At 47.7% G+C, this 16,711-nt stretch overlaps 1 protein-coding gene across 2 annotated transcripts in view; it reads left to right on the top strand.

Moving 5' to 3' along the window:
• The window catches only part of IQSEC3 (IQ motif and Sec7 domain ArfGEF 3), a gene marked incomplete at its 5' end in the record, with an annotated part of 104,722 nt that overhangs the window by 27,514 nt on the left and 60,497 nt on the right, over positions 1 to 16,711 (top strand). For both annotated transcript variants that reach the window (XM_081130144.1, XM_081130143.1), the window contains one exon: positions 4,052 to 4,135. In XM_081130144.1, the coding sequence (XP_080986270.1) occupies positions 4,052 to 4,135 (84 nt within the window). The remainder of the gene's footprint in view (positions 1 to 4,051; positions 4,136 to 16,711) is intronic.

Here is a 16,711-nt window from a genome sequence, read left to right as displayed (position 1 = left end):
TCCTTGTCTCCAGTTGCCATGTCTCCTTAGTTTTCTCTGGTCTGTGACAGTTTCTAGCTCTTTTTGATTTTCATGACCTTGACAGTTTTGAGAAGTACTGGTCAGATATTTTGTAGAATGTCCTCAATTTGGGTTGGTCTGATGTTTTTCTCACAGTTAGACTGGGGTTATAGGTTTTGGGGACCAATACTACCAGAGGTAAGGTGCCCTTCTCATCACATTTCCAATTTTATTTATTTTATTTTATTATTATTTTTTTTTAATCCTCACCTGAGGATATGTTTTACTGATTTTAGAGAGAAGGAAAGGGAGAGAGAGAGAGAGAGAGAGAGGCATCGATGTGAGAGAGAAACATCAACTGGTTGTCTGGGAGTGTACTCCCAGACCAGGGATAGAACCTGCAACCTAGGTATGTGCCCTGACCAGGAACTGAACCAGCAACCTTTTGGTGTATGAGACGACACTCCAACCAACTGAGACACACCGACCAGAGGTCCAATTTTACTTTTAATGGCAATTAATTCTTTGGGTCCTTTTAGGATTCTCCTTTCGAGTGGAGGGAAGGGAAGTCTGGGAGGCTGAAAGCAACATTCAGCCAACTTAAGCTAAGACTTGCCCAGGTCAGGGCACTTGGACCATGACTTTGGGCAGAAGAGGTGGACAGACTGGTCAGAGGTGGGCAGAATAGAACTTATAATTCATCATGAACTAAAGCCCAAGAGAAGGCAAGAAGGGAGGTCCTGGCCCAGGCTTAGGAGGCCCATGGGGCAGGAGGTAGATAGAGGAGAAACTGGAAAGGGGCTGAAGGAAAGCTTCTCCTTGCAGCTGGACTGCCTGAGGGACCCCATCAGCAGGAACCCCAAAAGAGTACAACCCCAATAGCACTGCCATCGCAAGCCAGAGGTGTGGAAGTACTTGGGGATATGCAGGTTTATGTCACCCGTTGCGTGGGCCAACACAGCTGAGTCTGGGGACCTGGGAAGCCCATCTGGAGCCTGCCTCAGTGTCTGGTCAGAGGAGCAGCTCCCAACCCTGGGAGGATGCCTCTGGGAAACAGGCAGGATCAAGCAGCCTGTGACGGTGTCTGTGTGTGTTCTTTCCTAAGGTGCGAGTGTCACAGGTGGTGAACAAGTTGCACCTCTTTGCCTCACCTCTCATCGGCTTTTGCCAAAATTCTGAACCTGCTCTGGGGCACAGGTGCACTGGTGGTAGGAACTGGAGTGTAGGAGTAGGTTCTCTGCTTGATCTACACACCTGGGTCTACCACCCCTCCACTCTTTGGGCTCTGAGCCTATCTTCCCTGTCTCCTCCTTCCTTCTTCCCCTTCTACTCATGCCAGGCAGCCCTCGGGGGTATCATAAGACAATTCTCTAAAGGCTCTGATGTGCCCCAGAATGCCTGGGCCGGGTGGGGACGGTGGGGGTGACCAGAAGACTGGACTTTGGTCGGGGAGCAACTCTAGACAAATCACTTCCCCAACTCTAGGTTTCAGCCCTCTCAACTGTAAAATGAGGGGTCAGATTCAATTATTTGCTTTACTGCCCTTTAAAAAGCTATATCAGTTTCATTAAATATTAATTTATAATCTATAGACTATACATAATCTATAATCAATAATCTATTAAATTATTAAAAATCTAACATAAAAATTGCCTATGATCCATCCTGAAATGATGTTAATATTTATGTTGGTTCCTGACACTTTCTAGTCCTTGCCCAGGTACATATTCTATTTTAATGTATTTACAGTAATAGCTTAAGTAGGAATTTATATTTAACATTTTCAGTTAACATTAAGCCAAACACTTCTTCTTTTTCCTTTTTTTTACCTACACTCCCTTTTCCCCCCATTCTAGTCTTGCTGAGGTAACCAGTGTTAATAGCTTAGTTACATGTGCACTCATATATGACTATAGTACAATGTATAGAATTTGCCCTTTGGGGAGAAGGGTTAATATTCATTTTATAAAACTACATTTCTCTGCAACTTGCTTTTATACGTTAGCCATATATTGTGGAAATCAAACTAGGCCAAGAGATAGAGCACATAATTCCACAGGCGCACAGTAGTCCCATGTAGAGACACAGCACATAATTCCATGGTAGGGATGAAGCTGCTCAGCCATTCCCTGACTCATTGGGACTCAGGTTATTTCCAGTGGTTCTGTTTTCCGCCCAGTAAAAACCAAGCTGCCATAACGTTTTGTACAAATGCCTTTATAAAAGGGTACTTGCATCTCTAGGGTATAAAATTCCAGAGGTGGGATTGCGGGGTCAGAAGATCTGTGTTCTTTTTCATTTCCAAAAACAGCTGTAAAAAATCACATCTATGCAGAAAATGGATGAGGGCTTCTCTTGCCCCACATCTTCACCAGCACTTGTATTTATTAGTCTTTTAATGTTTGTCAGTCTGGTGGATGGGAAATAAGCATCTCAGTGTTGCTTTCATTTGCATTTGCCTGTTTACTGTAAGGTGGAGCATCTTTCCATATACTTATTGGTTCTTTGGATTGCCCTTTGTGTCAACCGGAATTCATATCCTTTATCCATATTTTTTACTGGGTTTGTCCTTGCACTATGAATTTGTGGGAGTTCAAAGTAGGATACGAACGTGCCTTCTGTCATATGTGTTGCAAATATATTTTCCCATTCTGTCATTTGTCTTTTGATTTAATAGGATATCTTTTTTCATACTAGATGTCTTTCTTTTGTGTAGTCAGATACACAAAAGAAAGACATCTTTTACTTACTGACTTTTCAGTTTTCTGTTTTAAGTCTCCTTAACACATAGGCTATATTCCTAAGTTCCCTTCTTTATTTCCTCTTGTTTTATTGTTTTCGTTTAAACGTGCAACCTCTCTGGAATTTATTTTCGTCAAATAAAGGTAGGCTTCAAATGTAATTTTCTTCCATGAGGATAGCCAAATTCAGCAGCTTCCAGTAAAGATTGGGTTTGGGCAAAGTATTTTGAAGCTAAAGAAGTTTAAAAACCCCTTTCAGGTGATCTTTGGGAGCCCTCCCAGATCTGACATTCTCTGACTCCACAATGCCCAGTTCAGCGGCTACTTGCTAAGAGAGAAGGCAATGGACAGCATTAGTTATGAAAAAGTAATTTCAATATTAGATCCCAAGTTGGCTGAAAGTGGATATTAGAATCACAGCATTTTAGAGGTGGAAGGGACCTTGGAAATTATCTGGCCTAATTGCTTTCAATTCTGGCTACCTTGAGAGTTACCTGGAGCTTATAAAAAATCCTGGTGCCCCCAAGCCAGGCCAGACAACATGAAGCAGTCCTTGGGGGTAGGCAGGGGTTGATTTTTAAATCTGGTGATTCTAATAAGCAGCTAGTGTTGAGAACCACTTCTCCAGCTCAACTCCCTCGTTTCACCAGTGAATAAATTGAGACCCAGAAGAGGTAAACTACGTATCACCCAGCCGGCTAGCTGGCACTGGAATCCAGGTCTCTGCTTCCTGGATTGGCTTTTTCATCTGGGTCAAACAAATCCATGAAGCCCCATTCTTTGGATTTTCAGCTAGCAACACTAAAGTCTCTGTGTGAATGCTTTGTACCTTTGCATATGATCAGCTTTAAAATGTTTGCTGTGTGCAATTCTGTGCATCGCAGGTGGATAGACCTAGTTCTGCCCTGCCAGGCCTTAGTGGGGAACAGGGTTAAAGAGAACTATGGTAATGATAAAAGACAGAGGGAATAAATGGCTCATACAAGTAGAAGAGCCTACTGAGGGCTTGGGGGTGCAGAAGTAGGAAGAGTTCTGTTGAAAGGAAGTCAGGAGGGCTGCATACAGGGGGTTGTGTTTGAATTGGGCCTGATGGGTGATTGAAGAGGCCTTGATGATAGAATCCATGCTGCACTTCCTTTCCTGGAGCTGTGCTGGTGACTTCCGTGACACAGGGGCAAGGTTTCAGGACAGAAAGGCCTTGGTGTCAGAGAGCCGAGCTGAGCCCAGCCTGTCTCCGCCGGGCTGTGACCTTCTCCCTCTCTCTGCCTCAGGAAGGAGGCCTCTGACCTTCTCCTTCTTTCTTCCCTCAGGAATGAGACCGTGCTGCACCAGTTCTGCTGCCCAGCTGCCGATGCCGAGCAGAAGCCTTCCTGCGCCGACCTGGCCTCCCAAAGGTGAAGTAATTGGTGGATGGTCCTCCCCGCCCACCCCACCATCCTTCCCCTCGGAGCAAAGCACACACCACTGCACCCTTTGGCCTCTTACTCTTGAGTCTTGTGCTTTTGCTTGTTGGTTTTTACATCCTTCCTCATACTTCCATCTCTCTTTGCTTTCTCTGGACCCCAGATGAGCCATTCCCAACTTTTGAGGTCATTATGCCCCTTTGTTCAAATCCCAGTCCTATACTCCTACCCTCTAAATGGCTTATATAAAGTACATTTTTAAACGTCAGAGGAAATTACTGTGACTATATATACAGAACACAGTAGGTGTCCGGCACTCAGTAGTTGCTCAACCAATGAGAATGCCCATCTTCCCTCTTATATCAAATATTCACATTTTTCTTCCGAATCTTTCTCCTTCCGTAAAGGAGCGAGGATGACTGACTTTAATTGCAGGGATTTTTCAACCTTCGTTGAGTTAGCTGACACCCCGGGAGGAAGGGGAGTATTGAAAAGCCAGGTTTGGTGTCCCTGTGCCAGGCCTTCTCCTTCATCTGTTTCCGGCTATCCATCTGCCCTCTCTCTTCCTGCCTCCTTCCCCTGTGCTCTCTCCATCACGCTTTCGTCTTTCTCCTCCCACATTCGCCTATCTGGCTGCCCTTCTGCTCCTCCAGTCCCCTCCTCCCCGCCCACATCAGTTTCCGCTCACTTTCATCTTGATCTGTGTGCTGTCAGTCTCTGTTCCTTATTACAGTTTGTTTACTTTTTTCCACCAATTTTTCTGTCTCACAGTTCTGCACATTTCTCTTGTTCTTTACTTCCTCTGGAGTCACTGTCCTTCGATTCTGGACAAAAATTTGCCCCATCTACAGTCTCCTGTTGTCAGAATGAATTTGGACAAGTTACTTAACTCCCTCAGCCTCAGTTTCCTCACCTGTATAACGAAGGGGTTGCTCTGTCTAGAAAATAACATTTACATGTAACCTCCCTGAGCCTCTCACCTGCTTAGGAAAATAAGACCAGGCAGGTTTTATAATCCCTGTCTTATGTGAGAAGTGAGTGAGTTCAGAGCACTCAAGGGACTTGCCCACAGTCACACAGCCAGTAAGCACCGGGGCCCAGATGCACACTTAGGGCAGTTGACTCCCTGCTCGCCACTTCCAAGTTTAAGATTTAACAATTCCGCGATCTTTCCCTTTCTTCTTTGAAAAATAACTAGATAATAATCAGACATGGTGGCTATCAGAGATGACGGCTATCGAGCTTAAGGACAGAAACGACCCCCTGAAGGGCATTATACTCATTTCCCATACAGGGAAGTCAGAGGTGGTTGGGCATGAGGCAGGACTCTGAGGAGGGAACTATGGCAGTCGGGCCACAATGACACCTCCAGGTCCTTCAATCCAGGGTGGTGGGAGGCATGGTTGTTCTCTGCAGCCGACCACGTTGGAGGATAGAAGGCAAAGGGAAGGACCAGGCTCTGTGTCACGCCGTGGGTGGTCTCTGTGCCAAGTTCTGTGCTGGGACACAGGACAAGTAAGGCCACTAGGATCCTTGAGGAGCTCCCCATCTAGTGGGGCGTCGTTATGCCTCCAAATGGAAAATGGCTCACCTGGAAGCTGCAAGGAAGGAGAGAAATGTGAGAATGAGAAAGTGGGGGAGAAAGGAGAGAGGACAGAGAGTAGAGTGGCGCAAGGGTGGTCTGGGAGGAAAGAGGCAGGGGACCCTGGCTCCTCCCAAGAGCTGTCCCTGTTCAGACAGGTGGCTGAGTCTTCCTCCTAAAAATGTCTTCCCTGGCAGGGGAGGAGATGCAAGGGAAGCTGTCCAGTCTGCCTCCTACCCCATCAATCCAACTCAATTCAGTGGGCACTTAATTGCTGCTACCCGAGCACCAGGCATTGGTGAGGATGGGAGCATCATACCCTCACAGAGTCAGTCCTGGGGGCCCCAGCAGCAAAGATCTTCCCTTGGGCTTTCCTTGGTCCTTCCTCTCTCTCACACGCACCCCTCCCACTGTTTCACGTGCTAACACTCCTCTGCCTGGCTGGATACCCCCCTCCCCCGCCTGCAGTCTGTCTCCTGGTGGGAAGGGGTGGGAGAGAGGCTGGTATATTTGGGGGCAGGAAGGGGTGCTGCCCCTCATGGGGCCTGGGCTCCAAGGGAATAGGGTTATTTTCCAAGATTCGGGGTGTGATGGTAGGAAACCTATTGTCTCAGTTTCCCCTTGAAGGGCAACTGAGGTGGGGGCAGAGGTGCTCTAAGGAGGGAGGGTGGAAGGTGGATGGTTTTCTTGACCATTGGTTCATGGAGGGGCTGTAAGTGCTGCTACTGCAGTCCTCCCCTGTAAGTGGGGCAGGAAGACTTGCACCCACATTGGTCCCGCTGTTGTCTGTGTCTGTTCCCAGTTATTCGAAGTTGTCCTGTCTGGTTTGTAGTTTCCTAGAGTGTGTTAATGTCTGTCCATCTGTCTGTCTGTCTGTCTGATGACAGTTTCTCAGCTTCTCTAGGAAGAGGCTATCTAGATGTTTTCTGACAGTGGATGTGTTAGTCAGTCTGTCTATTCCTGGGTTCTTGGGGGGATTCCATCCTGAGATAAATATTCTCCCATCAGACTCCCAACATCCTTGCTCTCAAACCTATCCATGGCTCCTTCACAGACCTTAATCCCTTCCCTTTAGCCAGGTTCCCACCTTCAGTGGAGCTCAAACCTCCCCATGAGTTTCTCTAGGAGAAAGTAGAGGTCAGAGACTAGGCTGAGGGCCAGCTCAGAGTAGGTGGGTCACAGAGGCCTCCAAGACAAGCCAGGCTCCTCCTCACTGGTCAGTCTGGTTTCCCACCAGCTCAGCAAGCCTCCAGCCAAATCAGCCTCCTCTGAGCATTTCTAGGAATAAGCCAGTTGATCTCTACAAGAGTCACCAATTTAAGGAATCCAAACCAATCATCAGATCTCAGGGTCATTGGGGCCTTTCTTGTGTGATCTCAGAGCTGGCCACAGAGGCCCCCTCACCTTCTTCCTCTGTACCCTGAAGCCAGTAGTAACCAAAGTCAGCACAAGTTTGAAGGGTCTGTTCCCTCCTTGCCTCCACCCTAAGCTGTGGGACTAAGTAAGAATCCTTTTCCTTGAGCCCCTGGGCTCAGACCCTGGGGGCTGCAGTGGCAGCTGATCACCCGCAGCCCCCAGATCAGAGGGGTGGGGAGGAGCTGCTGCTGTGGCCTGAGGCAAACCCTCAGACCTGGGGAGAGCTCCAGGGACCAGGAAAGATCCTCACCCCCTCCCAGAGAGCGGGAAGCTCCAGCCCTGTTAGTGTGTGCTAGCATGGGGGTGCCCAGCCACTTGTAGAGCAGCCTTTAGGGGGCTGGGGTCAGGAGAAAGCTATCTTGGGATCTGGAGCCTGCCAGGAAGTGATGCCCTCAGAAGTGGGAAGACCTAAAGTTAATCAAGTCTGGAAGCTGTGTGTGTGTGAGAGGGGAGGCTGAGTGGTAGGCATCGGGGACTGGCATACGATGGAACAGTTATGGGGTGGCGTAGAGTTTTCATGAACTCCATTGTGCTTAGGTTCACACACCCCTAAGCAAACAGCTATGCTTTCCAGGGCAATAGGCCCTCAGGTGAGAACTGGGAGAGTGGGCCCAGAGCCAGCCAGGGGACAAGTCGTGCCAGGTCTTTCATCCCCCTTCCTACCTCCCTCCACTGCTGGCTGATGGCAGGACTTTATTCTGGGGAATTGAATAGGCTAGTAATTGCAGCCCTACTTTCTATCCCAGGGCTCCCCTCCCTCTCAGGCTCTCGGTGACATTCAGAACAATGTCCCTGGAGCTGGCCAGCTGCCTCCCAGCATCTAGCCCATTTGTCTCCGTGGGTGGCAGTGGGGCAAGATGAGGAAGATTGGCTTTTATTAGGGTAATGACAGGAAGCTGGGGGGAAGGGGAGGTCAGAAAGAGGAGGTGCTAGGGAGGAAACAGAACACCCCCAGCCCTGAGAAGGAGGGTTGTGGGGGGAGGGGGAGGGGCACTCTGGGCCCCAGCAGCCTGAACTCACTCACCCCCAGTGTTTGGTCCTTCCTCCTCAAGCACCCTGCCCTGCTCCAGCATGGAAGAGATGCTGATATTTATTGAACACAATATTTATTGAACATACCAGGGATGTTGCACTAGGCACTCTCAATATTTTATCTCACTTAATTCTGTGAGATAGCTGCTACTCCCATTTACAAATAAGGAATCTGGGATGGAGAGAAGTTCTGTGTATGGATAGAGGGGCTACTGAGAATCATCCTGGAGCTGAAAGGTGAACCCAGGCCTAACTCCAAAAGGCAACCTCTTTCCACGGAGCTGCTGCTAGGACTTTTTTTATTTAATAGCATAGGAGAAATTCTTTGAGACATTTCATTTAACCTGAAATAACATTTATTTTCTCTGATTATAAGTTACACTTGCTAGTTGTTGGAAAATACAGCAATATAAAGAAAATAAAAATTGAATCCAGTCAAGCAGAATTAACCACTCTTAATATATTAGTGTGCAACCTTCTGGGGTTTTATTTTTCTGTGCACTGGGTTTAACATTTCCCCCCCATTTAAAAAAAAAAAAAAAGGATTTTGTGGCCTGCATTTCCCACTGCATGCATTGAGAGAGCCTCCGGCCCTAACCAGAACCTCCTGGCGCCTCCACCCCTCTTGTCTGTCAGCTGCTAACCAGCCTGCAGAATGTGTGTGGCAGAGGCTGCAGGGTCCTCAGGAAGGGGCACCCTTCCAAGACTGGCTGTCAGGGAGAGCCCTGTGTTAGCACCGTCCTGCGCATCAGGCAGACTTCCACCTCTTCCCAGCGGCCTGAGGCATGATCAATGGACTAGCCAGTGTTTACTCAGCCATTATGGAGCAATTAAATTCTCAGTCAATATAGTTTAGTCTTCAGACCGCTGGGCTTGGGAGTTTTGGTGTCAGTGTCTACTCCATTTGTCACATCTGAGGCTCAGAGGCTGCTGGGAAACCTGCCCCACTCACCGGTGGAAGGGGGAGGAGTCGTTCTCTGGCTGCAGAACTGTGTCCTCTCAGTCCCTAGAGAGACACAGAAAAGCCCCAGCCTCCCTCACAGGCCCCTGGGTGGGGGTGGGGGGTGAGTGAGGCCAAGGGGAGGTTGCCTGGTAAGCTTCAGAGTCCAGTGGTAAGTTCCCAGAGGCCTTTGCAAGTGTTGGGATCATGTTACCTGACCCAGGGCTGTAAAAATTCCCATGCCCTGGAGTGGAGCATCCCACCTGCTTGGCCCACGTGGGATTCCAGGGACTGAAGACGCTGTGTGGTATGAGACACAGCAGAGACAGGGGAGGGGCTGTCCCTTCTTATTTGGGCTTTTGAGCAGAATTGCTCACCAGTCTCCCGAGGATCTCATGTAGTTACATCAGAATCCTCCTTGGATGGGCTCCTTACCTAAGGGCGACCACAACAAGATGGCAGAAGAATTTGACCCAAGAGCTAGTGAAATCTGCCTCCCAGTGAACTGTATGGCTTGTCACTTTACTTCTCTGTGCCCCACCTGTGTCTTCCCTGCCAGACTCAGTAGGCACAAAAATAAAATAGATGTCAAAACACTGGATACCTTGCAGAAAGTGTTAGGAAAGCTTTGTCTTGTCATGATGTTTGACCTTCTGTTCAGAGGACTTTTCTTAGCTGGGAAACTTGGGTTTGGAGTTAAGTATTTTTCCAGGCCAATTTCCTTGTGTATTTTCCCTACCAGCCCGTGCGCCATCCTCTATGACTGGTCTCTTCATGAGGCCTAGGTTGTCACCCAAGGGTACTTAGGAAACTATGGGGGCGAGCAAAGGGCCCACCTTCAAAAAGCTGCTAGTTAGGACAGACAACTTCCTTTCAGTGGCATTTAGAGGTGATCAGAGAATTCCTCTTCATTCACTATTTGTATTTTGTTTCCCCCATCCATGAAAGAGGGAAAGAGAATACCAGCTGTCATTTATTGAGCACTTGCTATGGGCTACACAAGTATTTTTTAATTCTCACTAAAAGCTTATAAAACGTTATTATTATTATTCCCATGTTAGAAACAAAGAAACTGAGGATCAGAGATAATGAACGACTGATCCAAGGCCCTTATGTTTGGCAAATGGCAGAGCGAGGATTTCAACCAAGCATCTGTTGTAGCTTCTACACTCGAGTCAGGTAACAAAAGGGAGGCTTTTTAAAGCACACAAAGTGAAAGGTGAGGCAGGAGGAGTGAACAGCTGGCTCCCACCTCCCTAACCACAGGAAGTGAGCTGCTTAGGGTCAGATTCTTTCAGAAAACTTAGCTTGTTCAGAGACTGAGAAGGCCAGGCCTTTGTTTCCTGCCCCTCCACCCTGTGCATGAGGCTATTTTCAGACTTCAGGCAAATTAAGTAAACACATCAGGGCAACCAAGCTGGAGAGCAAAATGACCCAGATGACATTTTTAGGGATTAAAAAGCTCTAGACTTTATTATTTAAAGAAATAAACATAACTAAAGATAATACTTCCAGAACTACAAAATAAAATATACCACAAGGAATGTCTGGCTAGCTCTGTTCAGTCAGCCTTCATTAATGCAGAGTTTTGAACAATTTTCTGGGAAACAAATTCTTTTTTCATTAAATGAAAAGTTTTTGTTTGAGCCTTTTGGATATTATTATTTTTTCATTCCCAGAAAGAGTCAACTCTCTTTGCAGGCCTAGAGGTATTTCTAACCTCACTATCTCCTGTGGTTTTTTTTGTTCTGTTTTGTTTTGTTTTTCTCCTCTGAAAGGGCATCTTTACTTATTCGTTTATCTTTTTTTTAATGTTTTTATTGATTTCAGAGAGAGGAAGGGAGAGAAAAGAAGGGAGAGGAAGAGAGATGGAAATAGCAATGATGAGAGAGAATCATTGATTGGCTGCCTCCTGCATGCACCCTACCAAGGATTGAGCACACAACATGGGCATGCGCCCTGACCAGGAATCGAACCATGACCTTCAGGTTCATGGGTCGATACTCGACCACTAAGCCACACCAGCCGGGCTTCATTTATCTTTTAACCAATACTATGACCATGAAAATAATTTATAATTCCAATAAGTGTTTCTGATGTATGACAAAAGGTGTTCTAAATTTGTTTTATAAAATCAAAAAAGAGGAAATAGTCTTGATCTATAGCAAGAGTGGTTTAATCAGACCAGGTATTCTTAAAGACTTTCCTGCCTTTAAAAGGCCTTGTAATGGCTTAAGAAAGGAGATTTTCCGAGATTTCTTTTGTGACAATTAAAAAGCAAAACGGGAAAGACAGCTATGTCTGAAGGAAGACTGGCATGTGTTGTCTCCAGCAAGGACAGGTGCCAGCGGGAGCAAAGAGAAAGCGTCTGTTCATTTAGAACCTGGGGATGTCATGGCTGGAAATGAGCCAAGGCATGCAGCGGCCCTTTATTGAACAGAGAGGAGACTGAGGACCAAAGGAAGGTGCCTTGCCCAAGGCCTTGCAGCTGGTGAAATGCACAACAAGGGAGAAGCCAGGCTTCCTGATAAAGCTGGTGCTTCCCAGCACCTCACTCAGACAAGGCACTTGCCTTCCCTATGCCTCAGTGTCCTTCGCTATGACATAAGGGGGAGTGTCTAATGCCCAAGGCCCCCCTGTAAGGCAGCGATTCTGTAAGAAGGCACTGTGCCTGGGCCAAGGATGAGACATACACAAGGAGGGACCAGGAGCATCCACCAGCAAGACAAGGAGCAAGTGACATGCTACAGACAGTAGACCCGAGAGGCAGATGGGAAAGGCAGTGTTAGAACCAGTACGAGCATAGGTGAGAACAAAAAGTGTTGGGTAGGCCAGGGCATGTTTTTTTCTTTTTCTGTTTTACGTATTGTTAAAACACAAAAAGAAGTTTTTAAAAGGAGAAAATCCTCACCTCACTCATCACCGACAACCCTTACACAACAGCTCCCTTCATCTTCCCCATTCTCTACACATTTGGGCACTGCTGTGCCCCCAGAATGCCACAGGGAGAGCATGCCCCCCCCCATGCTGGAGGCTTCAGCGCTGGTCCTTGACCCTGATGCAGTTCCACTCACTCCCAGGACAGAAACGATGGGGAAAGAAGGAGGCTGAAGTGGAGAGTCAGCCACGACCTTAACAGTTCAAGTGTGCGGGCATTTTCCAGATGGCAGAGCTCCCTCTCACCCTTTTGCTCATTACTTGAGCCTCACCGCAAGCCTGTTAAAGGTCACGAGGGCAAGAATGACTGTGTCCCTTTTAGAGCTGAGGAAACACTTGGAGAAGAGGAGCCACTTGTTCAGGGTCCGAGGGTGGAAGTTGGCAGAGGTTAAGGTGAGAGCCTGCACGAAGAGTGGGCCACAGGAGCAGTGACGTTAAGGCCTTGTGTCCTCTTTTTCACTCTTTGAGTGTGCTGCCTTGGTCACACACCAGGTGCCACCACCCACACAGACTGGTGGGAGCTTGGTGTTGTCACCATGTTCTAAGTCTAGGCTGAAGTTCTGCAGCTTTGGAGATCAGTTAGGCTACCCTAGGCCCTCTGATTCCAGGGAAACTGACTCACCGGAAACAAATTCATAAGAGACTGACTTATCATATTAGTATGGATTTACTAATTCATAATGAGAAATGATCCTGGAAAACAGGATACTCTTAACTACTGATCAATAAATAACTTCAAATATAAGAGTCCCCTTTCTTCCCAAGGGCAGAGGGCTGAGCACCAGGTGATTTCCACGGATTGCCTTCTAGGTTGGAAAGGAAGAGAGGCGAGGAGGTGGTAAAGAAACCCTGGGCTAAAAGACCAATTCAGAAAGACTTCAAGGAAGCACTGGAATGCCGAGCAGTTGAGAGCATAGACAGAGCAATTCAAATCCAAGTTCTAGTCTTGGCTCAGTCACTTACAAATTCTGTGACCTTGGTTAAATTACTTAAGCATTCTAACCCTCAATTTACTTTATCTGTAAAATGGGGATCACAATACCACTTACCTCTTAGAGTGGTTGGGAGAGTTAAATGAGGTGACGCAAGGCAAGGTGTCTGGCATATAGGCAGCACTCTTTTTAAGAGCAGACAGGGGAAAATCAGTTAAGATCCAGGAGTCCCAGGAGACGGGGTCTAGAAACTCAGTTTAAAGAGAATGGGCTACTACTTCAGGGGGTGGGGTCGTAGTGGCAGAGCCCTTGGTATAGCATGCAGCAGGGGACACACTACCTTGCGTGTTGTTCAGGGTCATTGAGCCATGTCCTTCACAGAGACGGTCCGTCCCTCCTTTGGGTGGTGGGCAATGGGCATGGAGGAGGAGACAGCCTTTCAGATATTTCTATTCAAACCTAGCCCATGAAATACAGAGTTTTGGCTGGAAAGAGCCCAATATCCAAGAGTAAGAGATAGAGAGAGACAGAGAAAGAGGGACAGGGACTGACTCTGAGAAGTGAGGGACCAATTTGGGGAAGAGATCAAAGAAGCTAAAGGCCCAGATGAATGCCAATCAAGCAGGGCCACAGGCTGGAAAAGGAGGTTTTCGAGACATCAGGGCAGGAGAGGAAATGATTTAACCCAGCACCAGGCTGTCCACATTTTTATCAGGACAATTTTGTCAGTCTAACTGTCTGTTACCCTAAGAGAAAGGAGACCATTTACCACCTCAAGGAAAGGTTTATGGCCTGGCACTGACTCCGCCCTGCCTGTGGAGGGCTCCCCAAGCTGGGATTTCTGTGGCTTCTTCTGATAGCCAGTGTGTGCTGCATTGTCCCTTCCCCCTAAACATTTCTGGAGATGGCCTGTGAAACCCACAGACATGTGGGATGTGGTAGGGCCATTCTGATACTGTAAGCTTGTGAATGGTTCCTACTGCAGCAAGGAATATTGAAGCTAGACGTTAGGAAGGACTTCTAGTAGGAAAGGTGAAGATAAGGAAGGTGATTGTAGGGAAACAGGTAGGAATGTTGCTCCATAGTAACTTGATGGATGTCCAGAGCAATATCCTACACTACAGGTAATTTGCCATTTCCATCTCTTGTGTCACAAGACTCCTGTTTTGGCAAGCACATACCTGTCCGCCATAAGCACCTGTGGGCCATCAGATACATTTCCCCTGGCGTGTGGTGAAATTGAGCCCATGAGGAGCTGGAAGGCTATCCTTCCCTGGAAATGGCTCAGGACAAAAGAAACATCTACTCTGCTGGGGCGAGGTAGGACTGATCTGGGTTGGACCAGGAGGAGGGTGAAATGATGAGACTTTAGGTCTCATGCCCTCTGGGTTGGGCTGTATGTACACATGGTTTGTGTAGGTGGCCATCAGAGGGCTCTCTGAGAGATCCAAGAAGGGCAAGAAGAGGGCTTTGTTCTCAGGGAGCAATTGCTCATGAACCAGAAAGAGGGGAAGCACAACAGGCCCAGATTAAGGTAGGAAACCTACATTTGCTGAGCACCAAATGGGTGCCAGAGGCTTTATGGACATTATTTTGCTAACTCCCCCAGCAAAATCATGAGGTAGGTGTCTTAACTTCACCCATGAGGAAATAGGCTCAGAGAAGTTAGGGAACTACTCAGTGCCACACAGATAGGGGGTGGCCAGATTTTAACCACGGTCGGTCTGTCTGGTTCTTAATCTCATATTCATTACACTCTGCTGCCTCCCAGCCCTTGCTGCCTTCTGGTAAGCTTCTCTTGGCATCATCTCTAACTCAGAGCTTCAGTAATTACACCATACAGAAAAGTCCAATACTTCCATTTAGAGAACTCTAGCACAAGACACCAAGAACATAAAAGATGAAAGTTCAAGTTAAGGGACTATTTCTTTATTCTGAAATCACATCCTTCTTACTTTTCATATTCTTTTATAATATTATAGGGAAACAGAAGAGTGCTTTTAACAATTTTTCTTATTTAGCAAAATAGCATGTTGGAAATCCTAAAAAGGAAAAAGATAGTTACTACTTATATAGGGCTTGCTGAGCGTTAGACATATATCACCATATATGTCTTTCATAGAGAGGAAAGTAAGGCGCAAGGAGGTTGAGCAACGTGCCCAAGGCGTCACAGCAGGTGAACGGCAGAGCCAGCATTCAGACCTAGGCAGCCTGGCCCCGAGCCCACACTTGTCGCTGCCACAGTGCTGGCCCCAATCAGGAGTTGGCGGACACTGTCCATGGCCTCATATGCTTCCTCCTCTCAGGGACCCAAGAAGCAATCACACCCTGGACCCAGCTCCCAGATGGTGACCAGCTGATGCTGCTCTTCAGTACACCTCTCTCAGCATCACCTCTGTGACTCCAAACAGTCACGATGGTCCATTTGAAGATCATTGCCCATCCAGGCCACAGAGGGCCTGCAGGGTGTGGGTCCTTAAGGGACAAGTCCATTTTCTTTCCTGAAAGTCTGCCTTGCTGAAGTAATGGGCACACACAGTACTGTGTGCCAAAGGGGCTTCCTCACCCCTTTAGAGTTTGCAAGACCTGGAGTGTTCCTGAGCCTCCCTGCCCAGCTCACTATGCACACGTGTGCTCCAGCCAGCAGCCACCACCGCTTACATAAAGACAGGAGGGAATCTGCCCCGAAGGAAAACCTGGGAAATGATGAACACAAATGCAGGACAGCGACTCCTCTGAGGAGGGAGGAGGAGCACATGGGTATTAAAGGCTTCTGATGTGCTGTTTCTCTAGCTGGGTGCAAGTGTGCATTTTTCTTTATACCTCACGCATATTATTCATCTGTGCATTATAGAATTGTCCATAAAAAAGAAAAAAAATAAGAAACCCGAGTTCACGAGGCTGTAAATAGTAGGTGCTGTGAGATGGCTTTAGAGCCGTGTGAGGGGGAGCCGTTCTGAGCTTCATCTTAAGGCTAGTGAGATGAGAACAGGAGGAGGAACTGTCTTATCTTAGGGGCGGTAGCACAAGCAGGCATAAAAGTGAGAAAATGCAGGTATATTCAGGTGCACACTGAGTTCCGTCGGCCCGCATGTGTGAAGCTGTGTGCTGCGTGTGTGGAGGGGGCAGAGAAGAGGGAGGATGTCTTTAGAGCTTGATTTTGCTACCAGATCCATGCTTATTTGTGAGAAAATAAAATACTCAAAAATATTAGGAGTCCAGGGGCAGTAAAATGGCATTAGTCAGTGTGACCAGATTGGGGCTTATGAGGGAGCTGTCCTGAGGAAGTTTCTAGATGAGGCCTCTCTGGGGCGTGCCATGTTCTGACATGCCCAGGGGCTAAGATTGCACCGTGGGTGAGCTAAGCAGGGGTGCTTTCCACATAGGCCCTCTGGGGACAGGCTGCATGAACTGCTCCTTGAGTGGCACCCTTGGTATTGTGGGCCTGGGTGTGGGGAGGGCACGAGCTCAGAGAAGTGCTGTGATCCCTTCGACAGAAAGCCCTACAGACAAACCAAACTGGCCAGCACCTTTTGGAACAGCTGTGAGACCAAAGGCGGGAGTCTCCTTAGAGCCGACAGGAGAGAGAATAACTTATTCTCTCAGGGCCCTTGGGAGGTGGGAGGGAGCTGCTTCTGTCAAAACCAATGAAATCAGGGCAGGGTCTGCAAGAGGAGCCCAGAAAGCCACAGCTGCCCTCCTCCAGGGCATTCTATTCTGAGACCTGG

This window comes from Miniopterus schreibersii, assembly GCF_964146895.1.
Source record: "Miniopterus schreibersii genome assembly, chromosome: 2".
Lineage (NCBI taxonomy): Eukaryota > Metazoa > Chordata > Mammalia > Chiroptera > Miniopteridae > Miniopterus > Miniopterus schreibersii.
The sequence above is the reverse complement of the archived record's forward strand: the minus strand, read 5'-3'. Positions and strand labels throughout refer to the sequence as shown.